At 30.4% G+C, this 20792-nt stretch overlaps 1 protein-coding gene across 2 annotated transcripts in view; it reads right to left on the bottom strand.

Annotated features, from left to right (window-relative positions):
- Positions 1–20792, bottom strand: part of LOC108912914 (ankyrin repeat and fibronectin type-III domain-containing protein 1) — a 113293-nt gene that overhangs the window by 22470 nt on the left and 70031 nt on the right. For both annotated transcript variants that reach the window (XM_018718332.2, XM_018718343.2), the window contains exon 2: positions 14729–14884. In XM_018718332.2, the coding sequence (XP_018573848.1) occupies positions 14729–14884 (156 nt within the window). The remainder of the gene's footprint in view (positions 1–14728; positions 14885–20792) is intronic.

Genomic DNA, 20792 nt, shown 5'->3' with positions numbered 1-20792 from the left:
AAAAACCATCAATATTCTTTTTTCTTATTGGCGCTGTATTGAATTTTAAGATGAGCAACTAGAGCATTGTTTTGGCTTTTCAATGATATAAGTAAGAAAAACTTTCAAAGACAACCTTAAAAATCAATATTTTAATATTTTTAGTTTTGGCAACACCCCATAATTTTTCGAAACTATTAAATAATAGTCTCAAATCGTTGTAAAAGTTTAACATTAATGTGATGGCGTTGAGTGAAAAAATTACGCTTTGCGTTATTCCAATGAAGAAAAATGTGCTTTATTAAAAATAATAGAAAAACAATTGTGGCTTTAAACAGTTATATTGGAAATTATCCCGAAAGACAACCACCAAATAAAATGTATTTTTTTTAAATTTAATACAAAGTTGAAAGAATGTTTGGAAGTTTTGAAAAGCTAGTTTTGAAATAGGGAAATAAACATCGGCATTATTATTCGAAATGCTGTTCATTTTTGGCTATGCAGCAAAAGAACCTTTGTAAAACATTATTGTGACTCGCCAAATGGTATTCCCAATAATGCAATATTTGCAAATATTTGAGACTATTCTATAATAGTTTCGAAAAATTATGCGGTGTTGCCTGATTTATTAAAAATATTAAAATATTGATTTTTGAGGTTTCTGAAATTTTTTTTTACCAATATTATATCATTGAAAAGCCAACAAAATGTTCTATTTGCTCAGCCTAAAATTCAATATGGCGCCCATAAGAAAAACGAAAGTTGATGATGGTTTCTTGCTACCGAAACGTCGCAATGAAAGTCTAAATATACAGTAAAATTCCTCCACAAAATGTTCTGTGAAAAAGTGTTTTCAAATTTAAAAAAATCCTCTAAATAAAAAAGTTACAGACGGTTTTCGAAAACGCCACATTTACATTTTTTTTTTAAATACGTCAAAAACAACAGGAGGATTATTGTAACCTTGAGTACGCCTGTCTTACTCAAATCATGACCTTGAAAAGTACAACTGAAATTTTATTAACAATTAGTTTATATCCCAAAAGTTTTAAATGAAAAACAATTATCAAAAAAATATTATTAATATTATATTAATTTTTTTAATGTTTCATCAATAATAATCATGTATGCCTCTGCTGATAAGAATATAATAATTTATTTCTAATTTGCTTTAATTCTTTGAGGTACGCTAGGGACATTACACTAATACCTCTACTATTTTTATTATTTTCAAGTTTGTTTCACTATTAGCCAGACATCTTTTACAGGTAAAAAATGGTTTTAGTTTTATTTTAGAAATATATCAAATGTATCAATTCTGTTAATCTTCGTAACAGCAACCTGTAGGTTTTTAAAACCCTTTATTTCTCGTATAAAATAGAGACCTACAAGAACAGTGTTAAGTTACGACCTATTTTTCCTTATACAGAGAACTATTTTATTTAAACTTGATAATTTTTCCTCAAATTTCAAATTTGTAAGTAATCTACAGGGTGTTTAGTAAGTCGATACATTCCTTGCAGGAGGTTATAGTACAAGTGATTTGTGATATATTTCCTTAATATACCATATTCCGAAAACGCTTAGATTCGGATCTACAGGGTGTTAATGTTTTAATAAAAAATGCAAATTTAAAAATATTGTGGAAACCGCTCAGAATATTTTAATGAAATTTTACAGGCTTTGACAGTTAACAACAATACATGTCTTACGATAAAAATATTGTTTTTAGTTTCACCAGTGGCGTGCACACAGGCATGTCTCTGGATATGTTTAAAGAAAAAAATGATACGCCACTGATTTTTCTTAAAATAAAAATTATTTTTTAATTCCTTCTTCAATTTGGAAAAGAAAAGGTATCTCGTCTGTTTTTCTTACGACGCACCGTTCTCAAGTAAAAAAATTAAAATCGATTTATTGCAAAAACGAGGGCACAGCCAACTTGCTAATTTCTGTTTAAATAGTGAATAGTGAATCTAAAAACTGAACAAGTTTTTTAGATTGATGTTGTTAACTGTGAGAAGTAATAATTTTTTGTAATAAATTGGTACAAAAAAAGCTGAATGCATAATTTCTGTTATTTTTCAAATGATTGAAATCATGCAATAAATCGATTTTAATTTTTTTACTCGAAAACGGTGGATCGTAAGAAAAATAGACAAGATACCTTTTTTCTTCCATATTGAACAAGGAACTCAAAATAATTTTTATTTTAAGAAAAATCAGTGGCGTATCATTTTTTTCTTTAAAAATATCCAGACGTGCCTGTGCGCACGCCACTGGTGAAACTGAAAACAATATTTTTATCGTAAAACATGTATTGTTGTTAACTGTTAAAGCTTGCAAAATTTCATTAAAATATTCTGAGCGGTTTTCGCAATATTTATAAAATTGCATTTTTTTATTAAAACTTTAACACCCTGTAGATCGGAAACTAAGCGCTTTCGGAATATGGTATATTAAGGAAATATATTACAAATCACTTGTACTATAACTTCCTGCAAGGAATGCATCGACTTACCAAACACCCTGTATACACCAATTTAGTGTTATCTAGACATAATGCTTTTTGTAGTTTTCCTGGAAAAAGGATAATTAAATCTCGAAACCTCGAGTAATAAAATAGAGTTTACTATTTATATCGTGGCTTTGACCCGACTGGCATAACAAATTTGTTCTTCAACTTAAGACAGTCGTCTAATCCTTTTCATAATATATATGTCATAATTATTACAATTTTTTAGATATCAATGATTGGTAGGAGACCAATATAAAAGTTCCAGTAAAACTTATATTTGTACTTAGAAACTATATTGAACCCAAACATTTAATTAAAGTGAAGCAAACAGTCAGCAACTAGGTCACAGCTGTAAAATAAAAAGTAAAACAAACGATTTTAGTCCGAGAGAGGAAAATAACATTACAATGCATTCGAGAAAAATATGAGTCACTCATGTAACAAAGCTAAACAACTGCAATTGTAAACAAAATGAACGAAATAAATAGATGTTTTAAGTTTTGCAGGAAGTGATTCAAATCTAACCGCTTCTGTTTCCTTTTGATATTCTAATTTTACCATAGTAATGGTAATGTGTTTGAGATTTACATAGATTTGTCCACTTGCTGATAAAAATGTATCGCATGACCAATATTAATGTTCTAAATAAATAAATAGTAGAAATATATATGTACAGTAAGCCTTGAAACTCATATTGTACTTTTAATAGTCAGGCTATGATATTATTTTTGAATAACTCTTTTCTAGATACAGAGTAGACTTCAACAATAGAAACATCTATATCGGAACCAAGTCTCCCAAAATGGGAGGAAATGGAAAGATATATGGAGTGCAAGCTACAGTTTGGAAGGGTTTCCCACTGTATTTCAAGCAGAAATTTTCGCGGTAATAACGTGTTTAGCTAAGAATGTAGACACACACAAGGTAAGTTCAAAACTTGTGTGGGAATTGACGGAAATGAGAAAAAGAATGAACTTGGGATCCAAAACAGATTTCGTTGGTCACGGCAAAGCCATGCGAAGGAACGTATGTGTTCTTTGCAGAAAAGAACTAATGAGTTGCTGATTTTGAATAAAATTCGGACACTGTCACAAGTTAAGGCTTGCAGACAGTCCAGTCTGCCGAGCATGTGACTTGGCGGATCAAAGTTCTCAGCATACCTATATTTCAGGCTAGTGCCCAGGATTTGCACGTTGTAGAATGGCGCTCCTGGGAAAACGTTATCTGGAACCCAAGAAGCTGAGAAAAAATCAACGTTGGGACTCCAATAGAACCTAACCACAGAAACAAGAAGAAGACTTCAAAATGTAAACAAAATATGAAGTCATATTTAACTAAACTAGATAACTTAAAAAACAGAAAGTAGAACGTTTTGCAATAAGTGAAGAATGGGAAATGCTGTTTTTGCTACTCTTAAAAAGAGTAAAAAAAATTAAGCAAAGGGTATTCATATGATAAATAAACAAGTTGAGAACAAATGTCAGAAGACAAGTTGTTTTGCAGGAAAAATGACATCGGACGGGGCGGGGCCGAGCAGGACTATCGCTCTTTATGCACTCCATATATTTTTGTGAGCCTTCTTGACGGTATACATATGACGACACAAATTACTAATCAATAGATCACTTTCAATTGTTGTACACATTGAAGTGAAAAAAATAGTTTTATAAATTGGTTTTAAACAGGACCTTAAAATGTTTTAAATTTCCAGTGTTGCGAGAAACAACTACTCCGCGGGCTTTGGATTCTACTCGCAACACCTAGTACAACAGCTAGGATTGTTTGTCAGTTTAACCCACCAGGCACAGACCGCTTTCGGACTTATTGGTCCTCATTAGTATGTTGTAGGTGAGACAACCGACGCCTTAAAATTTAAAAACGGATGGTAAATGCATATGAAATATTTGCTATTTTAATTTCATGTCAAAAACGTGCCTAGAAAAGTTGTTCAAACTGTATTCCTTCCATGTCAATGCAGGCTCTACATTTGAAAAATGAATTAGATGCCCTTTCAAAAACTTAATCACAGTATGGTAAATTAAGAGCTTGTACACTTTGGATGTGATTTTTCTCTCACTTGATGATAGGGTTTTCAAAATTTTTCAATGTCCCTGGGCGGTTGATGAAGTCTGATGAATATTTGAACAGAAGGAACTGAACGATTAGGATAAGAATCAGGATGCAGGCGAGCTTCAAGTCCGTTACCATTGGCACGTCCCTATATAATGCATGTCTGCCATTTGTGCATCGATGTACAATATAAATCTCATTTATTTTTCATTGCTTCCATCGGTCACCGAGTCCGATGGATTTGATGAGAAAAGAAGAAAAAAGTAACTTCTAGCAACGAAGTACTAAAAATTGTTCTTTTACAAAAGGTCGTGGAAAATGTAACAGCGGCAGTTCATTTAATGAAATTATACTCTCAAATGTAATAATAACACCGACGTTATAATATCGCAAACAAGTTGCATTTTCGCTTTGGACAGTTGCGGGTGCAGTGTTACGGTTTTCAAGTCTGAAAAGGCGTAGCCTCGTTGTTTTTGTGTTGAAAAACGCCTCTGTGGAGAACAAACGTGGAATAAATTGCGAGTTTATTCAATTTATTTCGTGAAAACAAATGCAAGTGAGATGAATTGCACCACGGGAGCTCTGTTTACGCAGTGCTGCACATTTATCTACATTTTCTCAAAAAAGTTGACGTGTTTACTACATACACACGCTGAATAAGTGTGAAAAAATCGGTGCTAGATTTATTGAATTGTGACTATTATTAACGTGAGAAGCAACTCAAAAATACATCAGAGATGATTTTAACAATGGTTTATAGTATATGAAAATTGTTCTAACTGTGTATAGCAAATATAATTTAGCTAATCTAATCTAACTAATCAGACTTAGAGTCAAACTAACCAGACTTAAAGTCACTCGGTCTGTATAATAGAAAATTAATGATTCCCAAATATTTAACTTAACTCAAATATTACTTAAGGTACATTTATTAAAAATGAGAAAGTTAAGCCAGTCACTTTTCAGAAAATAAAATAAAATGCGATTGCGTTGATTTATAATCTTTCATTAAGATACATTATTGAATATTATTTAATATACCAGGCATCCCACTTTAAAGGAAGGGGCTTAATATCTTAAAAACTATTCGCTGCATAAAAAAAGGTTTCCTAAAAGCCTTCATCGGGGGAAGAAATATTGTTATATTATTTTCCCAGAAGGACATCTGAAGGCAACTTTGATTTTTTAAATGGTAATCTATATTTTTTTTATTACATAATTTTACTGTTTAATGCATTTTCCTCATTTTTATTATATACGGCTCATAATCCTCTTTTATTTAATGAAATGTTTGAATATTTGTTGAGAATGCCACCAAGACAGTTAAACTCCACTGGTGCTGGAAATCGATACCAAAATGTATTTTCATCTATTTGCAATAAAATTTTCGTATTAAAGAGTAGTGGGACATTAAACATTACACAAGTACTCTGTCGACCTCGGTACATTATCATCCATATAATACCTGCGATCTTTTATTTTAAGCCTTACTCCCAATTTTCGATAAAACGAACCTTCATCGCCCAACTTATCACATTACAGGATATAATTCAGTTCAAAATCTTCCTTTCCTTTAAGCCCTTCTGGTCAGTTACCGGCTACGTGGACTATCAAAAGACTTAAAATTTATTTCTAGAATAGGATCCTCAGTTTATGTGCTATCTCCTTTGATAAAAGATACCGCTCCATAAAAGTATTTCGTTTGGGATTCCCTTGTAGTTGATGCATTTATCCCATGCCTTCTTTCTGGACACAGGAACTTTATTGTCGAATCTCCGGCTGATTGGATGGCTGCTTACATTGCTAATAATGTACTACCACAATTTACTGACAATTACTACAAAACATAAACAAAAAAGGTTATACTTTCCTCAAGTTTAAAATGCTTTGCTATGCATGAGCTTTCATTATGTATTTTTTTTTGTATACACTTGGGTCAATTCATACTTTTCATGTTTTTTTATTTTCTTTTACTTTTTCTTTAACTTTTGTCCCAGAAAATGTGCATTTATACTTTTTGCAATAAATGTATTATTATTTACTATTAATATTAATTAATATCTATATGTCGCTTCCGTGTTAATTAATCTTAATTTGAATTAAAAAGTAAATCTTGAACATTTAAATTATTTTAAAAATTTACTGCTCGTACATATACATGGTGATTCACAAACGGTGACCAAAAATTGAACCTCGTATTCTGTAGTAAATTTTAAGAGGAGTTTTTCGTATACAGTTTTTAGCTAGGACGCTTCGTTAAAAAGATACAGTAAAAAGATACAGGGTGTTAAATTTAAAAAATATTTTTAATTTTTTTAATTAATTTAAAAACTAGTAAGTGAAATAATTTGAAACTGAGCACATGTATTTATGTAAACAGTATCCAAAACCTGAGGCCTTTTTCTAAAATTTAGATGCTCCAATGGCGGAGATACAGGGTGTCGGTAGTATATTTTTCTAAATAAAATAGTACTCTACGGTAAAAATCATATTTTCGGATTCGTCTTTCAATTTTCTATAAATTATTACTCTCTTATGTTTTTCGAAAAAAGTTTGATTGCCGAGTAAAACTTAAAAAACTAACTGAAAACACCGGATCTCAACCCACTGGATTTCTTCTTGTGGGATGCTGTTAAACGGCTGGTATACAGTGAACAAATTAATACCTACATCTGAGCAGTTAGAAGAAAGAATAAATAATGCTTTTCATCAGATTCAAGCAACAATAAATTTCGAACAAATTACATTTTCGTTACTAAAAGGATGTCGCTCCTGTGTTCGTGGAAATGGAGTTATTTTTGAGCATTTACTAAAATAAAATCATTAAAATGATGACTAATGTTATTAATTTCTCTATTCGATTATTTAATCGAATGATGATAACCAAATGATTCGTGTTTGTCATGTCATTTAAGTAAAAGTGTTTTCAGTTTAACACCCTGTACCTTTTTAACGAAGCGTGTATAATTTTATTCACCAAAAAATGAGGATACATTTTTGGTCACCGTTCGTGAATCACCCTGTAGAAATAATAACAAAAATAAAATTGTTGAAATGGTGCTTTTGTATTGACATAAATTAAGTGAATTTTAACTTTATTTTTTAACTAAATAAGGCACTACTACAATTTTTCCAGTAGTAAACATTTTGTCTTCTTTATTACAAAAAACAGTAATTTAAAAGAATATGGAACACCCCCTTTTATTAAATGTTTGGAATAATATAAAACACTGTTTTATCAAGACTGAAATAGAAATATTTAACTGAATCTCGTTATGCAAAATTCATAACCTCACTAATCGTTAATTCGTGTCAACCGGCAATTACAGAGTCAATCCACCAACGAATAAATTTGTCAAAATCCAATAAAATCCAGTGGGTGTTCAAACGATTTCTCGATGAAGCGTGGCTGAACAACTAACGAGTCGGTGGATGCTGTAATTGTTCGAACTGATATAGACTTGTTTTCTTTTAATTTGAATATTTAAACCATAACTGTAAATTCTCTTTATTTGCATTGTAATAGGAACAAAAGGAGTGCTGTTAATAACTGTAAATCACTGGAAAGGAGTAGAATAATAACAGAATAGTAGATACTTCAGTTCAGTTTAGATTATCAGTTCTAACAAAAGGAACTTCTTGCTTTTGTTTTTCAATTTTTAAGGACAGTAGTCGCATGAAGATCTCTTAACGTTCTTTCTGCTAATTCTACTAATCCTTTGTTATAAGTAGGACCGTTCCCATAAGGTAAATTCTTCCCTTTTTCTACTATGGCCAAACACCTGGAAATTTTGCCGAATCCCCACTTTGTGGTAAGGAAGGAATTTTACTTGCCTAACACTGCTTAGACAAGGGAGCAATGGTTTTACATCCTTTTCAATGGACGGTATGCTTTTCTATACAAATCTCGTCTAAATTTGTATAAGTTCCGTGAATATACGGACATACATGCCAATAAAAGGTGGATGAGCATCTCGAGCATTCCCTGGATGGTTAACTATCCAAGTCCTAACATACGATCAGCGTCGCTTGACTTTTCCCAAAAGGCTAACTTCGGTAGATCTTAGTATGCCCCAAGTTTTAAGAGATAAGTCTACCTAAATCGCTCAGACTTCAGGAGTGCCGCAGGGTTCTGTCTTTGGACATCTAATGTTTGCAATTTTTATTGATAACATTGAACGTATGTTACCTATTATATACTGACGAAGTGAAAATATTTTGGCCTATAAATAGTGAACTAGGCACACAGTTTACAAAGAAATTTCAATTTTATTAAACCCTTGGTGCACTGTTAATAGATTGGCTTTGAATGTCTTGAAGTGTAATATGATGACTTTCAGTATTTGATGAATCAAATACCATACAATTCAACATCAATTGGGATATGCCCATAGAGTAGTTGCTTTCCGTAATATCTGCAGTTAGGAGTCTTGTTTCTGGAGTTTGATATATGTTTTTTGCGTATACGAGATTTCTGGTATCGATTTGTTTGACTTCAAAAGGGTAAAAATTTAGCCGCCACTGCTTTGAGGTACTCTTCATGTCCTTTTACGAACGTTTTAATATCTACAGTTTATTGCAAAGGCGAAAAATGAATTATTGAATACTTTTATTAATATCCTAAACAATATACTTAATAAATCTGAACTTATTAAAAATTAAAATTTTTATATAACTTTATATAAAAAATTATGGCATTAATTTGTATTTAGCCTCTGTTTTGTACTAAATGTGTACTAATTCCAGTGAAATTGAATCACGATACCATAACTGAAATAAATAATTCATTGTACTTTCTTGATTTTATCTTATATTTACTAAGTACATATTTACTTTTTTTGTTTGTTTGTTTAATAAATTTGCATTTCCATATGTTCGTAATTTATTACTTTTCTTCTTATTAAAATTTTGTTTGTTTTGTAGTTTGTTTATTATTTTTTCTTCCTTACACTGTGACTGGGCAGTTTCTCGTTGGTAGTACCAATATCTGGTAATAGTAGTGTCTTTCTTGTAGTTCTACATTATACAGGGTGTAACGGATGCTGATGGCCAAATTTCAGGGGGTTATTATACAAGTAATTCTCAACAAAAAAGTATTATAAGATTTTTTTGGAAAGTTGATAGTTGCTCTTTTATTTAACATTTTTTGATTTCAAAAAATTTTGCTCCTTTTTTCATAAAAACAAAAATATCTCTGTTATTCTTACAGCCACATCAAATTTAGACATACCATCGGAAAGAGCATTAAATTTACTACAAGACGAGCATATATGAGTGTTTAAAAAATCTTCTATACCAGGTGCTGTAAAAAGTTAAATGTAATAATTGTGAAATGAGCAAAATTAGTGGTATCACCTTATTAGTGGTAACGCCAAAAATTTGTTAATGAGGACGTGTTTTTTCTTCAGCAAAAACTACTGTATTTAGTAAGCTTTTCGACGATATATCAACTTTTGAGTTTGCTATTTTTTTTTGGCAACAATATCAAGGGCAAAGGTAATAAAACCGTAAAAATCGAAAATACACAAACTTTATAGTACTTTATTTTTATTTTAAGTCTGTTCGTATTACTCCATGCGTGTAGTTTTTGTTGGAGTTTCTTCAAAAAACCTGTTTTTTTAACTCTCCCTCTTTCTGCTATAATCCGAAATATTGTTACAAACGTGTTTTTGTTTAGAATGCGTCTTTCATGATAGATAAATGCCAAGGCGGCTGTGAAAAACAATATTAACACAACTGTCAAAATCATAAAATTACTTTAAGTGTTCTTGTTGATTACTTAAGTATCTAAATAATTGAAGATGCCACGTTTTTTCACAAATAACGAGTATCGAGATATTTTATTTGTGTATGGTGTTGGTGATGGTTTTGTTTTTATGAAAAAAGCACAAATTTTTTTTAAATAAAAAAATGTTAAATAAAAGAGTAACTATAAACTTTCCAAAAAAATCTTATAATACTTTTTTGTTGAAAATTACTTGTATAATAACCCCCTAAAGTTTGGCCATCAGTATCCGTTACACCCTGTATAAGCCAGTGTTGAGGATTTCATAAGTTGTTGAAAAACAAGTAAATATTGCATTATTTGATCCTATGAAGCCAGTGAACCGTGAGAAAATTATAATAGTGTTAAGTCCAGTAAGAAACTTTCAGTTGCTGCTTAAAGCAATATTCTTCCGAAAAACTAGTAACTAGGTAATTAACAAGAAAGTTGTATAAGCAGTTCGTACTATAGCAACTAACTGTTCTTATAATTATATCATGAAAACCATTATTTCTAGAGAATATTGGATTATAAATGCACAATGCGAATGATTTGTTCAAAAAATTACCATGGCAGATATCTTTCACCACAGAAATATTAGATTAGTTTCTTAAGAAACGCAGAATTAAATTTGTGGTCTACAATTTTTACATTCACAAATCCGTTTGAGGGAAACAAATGCATATATACAAAATTACAAACAAATTTAAATTATAAAAGTGACGGTGAGTATTGTGGGTACACACATTTTCTCATATCTAAACTTTTTCACTGTAAAGATAATTTTGTACAGCCAGACTAAATTATCAGTACATTCTCCGAATATTTTTGTACAACTATCACGTTGAAAGCCGGTCCTCCTTACGACAAGCGGAAAATCATTCAAAGAAAGGAAAAATGTAAATTAGCCTTGCTTTTCCTTTATTACAGGGATTTTTAAATGTGCCTCATAATATATTCTGATGGTACGATGTTTCATACGTGCTAAGGAAGACGTTTAACTCCGTCTTCATACTTGCAGGGCATCCTTGATGTTGAAGGGTTTTAATTGACAATGCGTTACGAATATTTTGAAACCAGTGGTCTTCCACTGCTCGTATAATTTTATGGGGTTCTTATTTATATCTTTGTGAAGAGCAGCTACGTAAATTAATATTTTAACTACAACAATGAAATTTGGTATACAGAATGTCCCGGAAATGGTGGTCAATCTCTCGGATATGGATAGATAATGAGAAAATAATGTCACAAGTTCATATAAATTTTTTTCCTCCGGGCTCACCCTGTAGAGTTATTAGCTCTTGAAGTTGAGAATTAAAAATGTTTTTTTTGCTGTAAATTTTGTATTTTTCAATAAATTTTGAAAATTTTTTGGCTGGATCTATAATTTTTGAAGCTGCTTTGGATGATAATATGAAATCCTCGATAATAATTATGGGGGCCCGAGGGCAAAGCACCACCCACCAAAATTTCTAGAAAAAAAAATTTTTTGTTCCACTATACTCCAAATTTTCCATCATTTTATAAAAATTTTGGATTTTACGTAAAAAAGGTATACTTGTTGAATATCCATAAAATAGATATTTTTTGAGATAAACCCGTTTAAAGAGGAAGGTACCATTTAATTTGAGACATTTTATTTAACAGAAACACAGGTTTAATCGTAGTTGGCTTTTACATATCAGAATGAAGGACAAATAATTTGCAATAGCAGTGTTCCAAATTATGAGAATTTGGACTTAACTAAACTAACTAAACGAAAAGTGCATGACAATCAAAATTTTGTAACTAATATAATTCATAATAAATTCTCAATATTAGTTCCACCTTCTCTTATACAAATACGAGCTCGTTTAACAGAAGACTGTTAACATTTCAGGATTTTGTCGTATTTCATTTGCACAATAAAAAATCCTTTCTTCTAATTCTTCTCTAGTGGTTACAGGTGTAAGAAAAATTTCTGACCTATGGATTCTCCCCCACACCCTCAATTAAAACATAAACATAAAAACATAAAACACACCACAGAAATGAGAATTCCTCCCAAAAATTAAAAAAAAATCCAAACTAGCCATCCGACCCACCTAGGTATCTTTTTAGTAAAATTTTCCGCTGAATCCGAAATGATAAAAGAAAAATTTCTGACTTATGGATTATATAATTTTTAGGAGGAATTGTGGGTGTGTGGGGGAAGATCCATAGGTCAGAAAATTTTCTTTTTATTATTTTCGGATACAGCGGAAAATTTTACCAAAGATAGGTGGGTTGGATGGCTAGTATGGATTTTTTTAAATTTTGAGGAGAATTGAGGGTGTGTGGGGAGGAATCTACACATTAGAATTTTTTATCATTTTCGGATTCAGTGGAACATTTTACCAAAGATAAGTGGGTTGGATGGCCAGTTTGGATTTTTTTAATTTTAATTTTTGAGGGGAATTGAGTGTGTGGAGGAAGATCCATAGGTCAGAAATATTTTTCTTCTTATTATTTTCGGATTCAGTGGAAAATTTTACTAAAGATAGGTAGGTTGGATGGCTAGTATGTATTTTTTTAATTTTTGAGGAGAATTGAGGGTGTGGGGAGGAATCCACACGTCAGAATTTTTTTTATATCATTTTCGGATTTAGAGAAAATTTTACTAAAGATAGGTGGATTGGATGGCTAGTTTGAATTTTTTTAATTTTAATTTTTGAGGGTAATTGAAGGTGTGTGGGGAAAAATCCACACGACAGAATTTTTTTTTTTTCATTTTCGGATTCAGCGTAAAATTTTACTAGACACGATTTTTTTATTTTGTCGAGCTGTGTCCATACAAACACACAAAAAAGACCCTTGTTTTAAAATTGCTAGACTGAGTAAAAAGAGAATATCTTATTCGCGGCCAAAAAAAGAAGTTTTATATTCCAAATTGGTCGTATACGAGAAAAGACAAATTTTAACAACTGTGAAGTTTTTTTTTGGTCCTTTAAAGAAGGAATCGATTCAAGAATTAGGATTCCAAAAAATATTTACTTAATCTTTTCAAACTTATCATCTCTCTCTAAAGAAACAATAATTTTCATACTAACATGGTTGTTAAAATTCTTCATTTTATTTATATAAATATACAGTTAAATAATGTCTTAAGCTCCTATTTTTTTTCGGAATAGCAAATTAAATCATCCCTTTTTACTCTAAATCTATCAATTTTAGGAGAAACTGACAAGATATATTTTTTTGTGTAAAATCAACATATCAATCAGAAATGTACATGTTAATGAAAAAACCAGTTCAAGGATGGCCCAAAAAAAAACGAATATTTTTTTTCGTGTCTCTTGTGAAAATATGTCAGTACATTCTCCGCTCAATTTGCTCAAACAAAATTTTTTTAGAGGACGCTCAAGATTTTAAAAAAATTCCAAAATCGTCAAAAATTGTTTTTTTTAAAATTTTTTTTCTCGTTATTTTATCATCTTCTAGGTTGAAAAAAATCTCGATTCTGAAAATTTCAAATCGATATTTTAATTTCTAAAGGTCACTCATAATTATTTTAACATTCAAATTAGTGTACCTATGTTTTCGAGCGACCTCTAAAAAATAAATATCAACGAACTAATAATTTTTTTTATTGAATTTGATGAACAAAAGAATAGAAATAAATCACGAGACACTTAAATTTTAAAAAATTAAAAAATTATAAATATTTGATACTCACAGTGCGGTAGTAAATTTTGCCTCGAGAAATTTTTTAAGTGTCTCGTGATTTATTTCTATTCTTTTGTTCAACAAATTCAATAAAAAAAAAATTAGTTCGTTGATATTTGTTTTTAGAGGTCGCTCGAAAACATTTTAGGTACACTACTTTTAAAGTTAAAATAATTATGAGTGACATTTAGAAATTAAAATATCGATTTGAAATTTCAGAATCCAGATTTTTTTCAACCTAGAAAATGATAAAATATCGAGAAAAAATAATTAAAAAAAAAATCAATTTTTGACGATTTTGAATATTTTTAAAAATTTTGAGCGACCTCTAAAAAAATTGTTTTTGAGCCGATTTTTTGAAGGGGCTCTTAAAACATGATAAACTAACATATTTTCACAAGACACGAAAAAAAATATTCATTTTTTTTTGGGCCACTCTACTGTGTATATATTTTTTTGTGGCTGTTATATAAAAAAATGGCAAAACAATATACACATTTGTGAAGCTATTCAAGGTATGTCCAATAGTGTACGTGCTTTTAAAAAGAAATTTAATGCAACTTTATAAATACATTCTTATATTTGTATATGGTAGTGTAATTTTTTTTAATATCTAAATATTTCGGAACGCTGTCTATTCTATAGTAAATTATTAAGCATCAAGTCCAGTTAGCAGGTGCCCAAAATGCCTCAGCCTCAGCCCCCGGCCTTACCGTGCAAATGAATGTTGATCCTCGCTAATCGCTCAAGCCGCTGCTGAATGAGTTTGGCCTCTTTTTTACTGGGTTTATGCCCTGTGGGCGGCAAGCCCCTATTCAGAGGCACGTTGGCCACCTCCATTTCGAGATCGCCCGGAAGCGTCGGTAGTTCTAAGAAGAGAGAAATAAACAAAAAATAAATAAACAGAAACGGAAAAAAATCCATGAAAAACCAAATTTCAGGTTCGTTCCGATAAATTCGAAAGGTTAGTTATATTGAATCTGCTAAATTTCGATAAAAACCTAGTGACCATTTTTCACGTATCTCTTCATTAAGTTAGTTGGGCGAATTTTTAATAAAAAGCTAAGACTTTATTTAATAATGAGATTCATTAGATTAATAAAGCACTAGAATTACCGTAATTTTGAGACAAATTCCCTGTTGCCAACTTTGAAACATAAAAAAAAATATTATTCAAACTTTTATTATTTTATTGAATCGGGGCAATTTTCGTATCCGTCAGGATAATTTGTTTGGCAATAATTCAAAATCCAAGAATTTAATCTAAAATGGTACAGACAATTAAATTTTGATAGTCTCTCAACATAAATATAAAAAATATACACAATAAATATAAAAAATTAAAAAAAATAGAAACGTCAAAAACAAAGTGACGTTTGACAAACCGTCATTTTGAACATGATGGGAACAACCACTGATGGTACCTGGTCAACCCAGGGACTTTATTTAGCGAATTGAGAAAAAAAAATAAGAGAATAAATGCATACATATCTTACAACTAAGTTCATTGCAAATTTGGTATGTAATAGAACCTGTAAATATGATTTTTCATGAATAAACATTTAAATAAAAAAATAATTAAATAAATGAAAATAGAGTTAGATAAGAAGATAATAAATGTGTAATTTCCCTTGCTCAAAATATTATTACAAATCTGAACAATTTATAATCTGTAGAATCTATTCCAATATCATATCGACATCTGGATTATTATTAAATATATAAATCTGGGGTTTTCGTTAATGTTGGTCACTTTTATGAGAGAAAACTTCAGGTCAAAAAAACTTCCATTATATTCTTTAGTTTTCGAGTTATCACCGAATTGTGTTTGGTACCTAATGCATTTGTTTTTAGTCAAGGCCAACTTCGTATTTTAATGTAGAAAAATGAAACCCCTTTGAATTAAGTATGACAAATATTACATATTCCAGGAACAGCTAGAAAANTTCCTCCCAAAAATTAAAAAAAAATCCAAACTAGCCATCCGACCCACCTAGGTATCTTTTTAGTAAAATTTTCCGCTGAATCCGAAATGATAAAAGAAAAATTTCTGACTTATGGATTATATAATTTTTGGGAGGAATTGTGGGTGTGTGGGAGAAGATCCATAGGTCAGAAAATTTTCTTTTTATTATTTTCGGATGCAGCGGAAAATTTTACCAAAGATAGGTGGGTTGGATGGCTAGTATGGATTTTTTTAATTTTTGAGGAGAATTGAGGGTGTGTGGGGGGAAATCCACACGATAGAATTTTTATTATTTTAGGATTCAGCGAAAAAATTTACTAGACACGATTTTTTTATTTTGTCGACCTGTGTAATTATCTGTCGATTCCACACAAAGACCCTTGTTTTAAAATTGCTAGGACTTTGAGTAAAAAGAAAATATCTTATTTGCTGCCAAAATAAGAAGTTTTATGTTCCAAATTGGTCGTATACGTGAAACGACAAATTTTTAAAAACTATGAAGTTTTTTTTGGTCCTTCGGTTAAGGAATTAGGATTCCAAAAAATATTTTCTTAATCTTTTCAAACTTAGCATCTCTCTCTAAAGAAACAATAATTTTCATACTAAAATGGTTGCTAAAATTCTTCATTTATCTATACAGTTAAATAATGTCTTAAGCTCCTATTNTTGGTACCTAATGCATTTGTTTTTAGTCAAGGCCAACTTCGTATTTTAATGTAGAAAAATGAAACCCCTTTGAATTAAGTATGACAAATATTACATATTCCAGGAACAGCTAGAACACTTAAAATTTTTTTTAACTAGGTACACTTCCATTAAAAAAAAAATTAACTTTGATTTGTAAGTCGAAAACCGTTAGTTATTAAAATATTAATTACATCCATATGAGAAATAAATATATAAGACAAAGCATCAATATTACAGACAAAAGTCCGACTGTGGCGGTATCAACGTTTTAATTTTTTCTTGTAACTACACGGAGAAAACTGCTATAGACTTTTTATTAATGACGTCACATACGCCAAATAATAGGCAACCCCATAGTACACGTTGTGATGAAGAATTCCTCAGTACTTTTACTAAATCGATCTTATACAGGGTGGTCCACTTTTTTTTTTATCAAACTTAAGGAATCAATACATTATCAAAAAATAATATTAGTTTCCTAAATAAACTATACCCGACAAATGTTTACTTTTTGAGATACAGCGCGTTAAAGTTTCCCGAAAAAAAATATATTTTTCGAATTTTTCTGCAGGNAAAATTCTTCATTTATCTATACAGTTAAATAATGTCTTAAGCTCCTATTTTTTTTTTGGAATAGCAAATTAATCTCTTTTTACTCTAAATCTATCAATTTTAGAGAAACTGAGAAGATATATTTTTTGTGTAAAATGTAGATGAAAAGAACAGTTCAAAAGTGAGAATTTAAACGTTCTAGTTGTTAAATGAAGAATCTGAGAAATCCGTAGCTGCTGCATAACCACTTTTTTGAGACACCGTGTATTAGGGTGGCCCAAAAAAAACGAATATTTTTTTTTCGTGTCCCTTGTAAAAATATGTCAGTACATTTTCCGCTCAATTTGCTCAAAAAAAATTTTGATTTTTAAAAATTTCCAAAATCGTCAAAAATTGTTTTTTTTAATTTTTTTTCTCGTTATTTTATCATTTTCTAGGTTGATTCTGAAAATTTCAAATCGATATTTTAATTTCTAAAGGCACTCATAATTATTTTAATTTTCAAAGTAGTATACCTAAAATGTTTTCGAGCGACCTCTAAAAATAAATATCAACGAACTAATAATTTTTTTTATTGAATTTGATGAACAAAAGAAAAGAAATAAATCACGAGACATTTAAATTTTTAAAAATTTAAAAATTATAAATATTTGATACCCACAGTGCGGTAGTAAATTTTGCCTCGAGAAATTTTTTAAGTGTCATGTGATTTATTTCTATTCATTTGTTCATCAAATTCAATAAAAAAATTATTAGTTCGTTGATATTTATTTTTAGAGGTCGCTCGAAAACATTTTAGGTATACTACTTTGAAAATTAAAATAATTATGAGTGCCTTTAGAAATTAAAATATCGATTTGAAATTTTCAGAATCAACCTAGAAAATGATAAAATAACGAGAAAAAAAATTAAAAAAAACAATTTTTGACGATTTTGGAAATTTTTAAAAATCAAAATTTTTTTTGAGCAAATTGAGCGGAAAATGTACTGACATATTTTTACAAGGGACACGAAAAAAAAATATTCGTTTTTTTTGGGCCACCCTAATACACGGTGTCTCAAAAAAGTGGTTATGCAGCAGCTACGGATTTCTCAGATTCTTCATTNAATGATACTGAATTTAGCCTTGGAGGTAATACATAAGGTCCACAAATATTTCCACCCATCACACCTAACCAGATATTAGAACTAAATTCTTGCTGGTATGATCGGCGTCTCACTTCATGAGCCCAAATATGACTGTTGTGATAATTAAATGTGCCTCTTCTTGTAAAACAAGCTTCATCGGTCCATAAAATATTTCGAATAAATTCATTGTTATACTGCCAACGGTTTAAAATCCAGCGACAAAAGCTTAACCTTTTTTCAGCATCTCCTGGATGTAGATCTTGTACGGGATTGAAGTGATATGCACGTTTACGGAAATTGCGATAGCAACGCCAAACAATCTTGAAGAATATCGAAGGCGTCTTACTATTTGAGAAACTCTCGACTTATGAGATTTTTATGTACGCTTGTATTAGAATTAGGCAAATTATGTTTAGGTAAGTAAAACAATAAATAATAAATTCGCATGGTAATATGTTGACGTTATTGTATAGAAATAAGTTAATAAATTTTACTTGAAAATGATAATAGTTACGAAAAACTTACACGGATAATTGTTTGTCCCAAATTAAACGGAGAATACAAAAAATATTGGTTTTTAAATTTCAAGCCAGTGGCGTACTAATATTTTTTTACTAAAACAATGGGGACCCCTATTTTCTCCGCCACTGGTAAAGTAAAAAAATTTTAAAATTCTCCAAAGATCACACGTACAGTGTCAAATCATTTATAAAAATCTTACGGGTGAATCCTCATCACCTACAGAAAAATTCGAAAAATATATTTTTTTTTCGGAGACTTTAACGTGCAGTATCTCAAAAAGTAAACATTTGTCGAGTATAGTTTATTTAGCAAACTAACATTATTTTTTGATAATGTATTGATTCCTGAAGTTTGATTGAAAAAAAGTGGACCACCCTGTATACTTTGACATAAATGCCGAAAAATGTCTTCTTTTTCATGACCTTACAAACATCGTGATATTCTGGCAATATTAGAAATATTTACGAATTTTCAAACCCCAAGTGACAAACTAAAAGAATTATAGAATTTATATTTTTAAATTTATAGAACAATTTTGACTTTTATAGTAATTAATAAATTAAAATTATATCAATGGTAGTTACTGAGCATGCGCATTAAAGATAATTTCATGTAAGCGAAGTAGCCTCGCAACAGGATATCATTGAAGAAAAGTTTGGTTCTGGTTAAAAGTATAAGAGTATGTCTATAATAAACCACATGCCGAAAGAAACACTCGATCAACAGGCTGACACAGCACAGCACCAAAAAAAATAATAAAAATAATCGGTAGAACCAGAAAATGCTAAGATTAAACAAAAGAAGAGAAAATACGCTAATGACAGCGATGACATATCAACAAGATCTCACCTGCGTGTGAGGCTATTCTTCCCGAGCATGCGCGTTAGGAATAACACGGCTAATGTTAAATTTTTACTTTANATACTCGGTAGAACCAGAAAATGCTAAGATTAAACAAAAGAAGAGAAAATACGCTAATGACAGCGATGACATATCAACAAGATCTCACCTGCGTGTGAGGCTATTCTTCCCGAGCATGCGCGTTAGGAATAACACGGCTAATGTTAAATTTTTACTTTATTTAAATTTGAGAATATTCTTTTATATCGTTTTTTGTAAGTTTTAAGCACATTAGTGTATCTATTTTACTAAACACGTCCTTAAATATTTATAAATCCTTGTAGAAATAAGTTAATTTGAAGTTGTTCTTTTCTATAGTATCTATGTAAATAGTAATCAAGGGCCAGATTCGATTTGTAGAATTTCAACTATGACATTTTGTTACGGGTGCCTAAATATGTGACGTCGCAGTAAAAGAGTATATTGTATGTCTAACAGGCCTATCTATTTTTTAAATCAATATTAACTACAACTGATTTACATCAGTTTCATTTAAGCAATAGAAAATTTAAATTTGATATTAAAATATGATTGTATGAGAAATTTGCTACAAACATTAAATGATTAAAAAAACTTTGATGTAGTGTAATAATAATATGTGGCTTCTATTTCAGCATATAGTCCTAATTAATATAATTTTAAGTTAAGATGGCTTTACTATTAAGACGATTGTGTTACGTAAAGTCATATCCTAAGGCAGTAACGCAGTAATAGGAGTTGAGGTAATCGAGGTGTCTAAGGTGCGCCTTTAATAACTAAACTGTATCGATCTAGGTATCTATCTATCTCATAATTCAAATCCCGCTATAAGTCTATATCGAAGATGTCTGTATGTGTCCATCCGAGAAGAGTTTTCAAAAAAAAAAAATAAAGAAATAAAGAAAATTAATCATAATCCGAATTTTATGCAGGAAACTTCGAGGACAGATAGATCTCTTTAAAATAATAGGAGTTTGCCTTATAAACATAAGTCTGGAACGGCCTCGTTTTAGAGATACAGGGTGTTGAAGTTGTTAAAAAAA

The sequence above is a fragment of the Anoplophora glabripennis genome, unplaced genomic scaffold (assembly GCF_000390285.2).
Source record: "Anoplophora glabripennis isolate ALB-LARVAE unplaced genomic scaffold, Agla_2.0 scaffold33, whole genome shotgun sequence".
NCBI lineage: Eukaryota > Metazoa > Arthropoda > Insecta > Coleoptera > Cerambycidae > Anoplophora > Anoplophora glabripennis.
The sequence above is the reverse complement of the archived record's forward strand: the minus strand, read 5'-3'. Positions and strand labels throughout refer to the sequence as shown.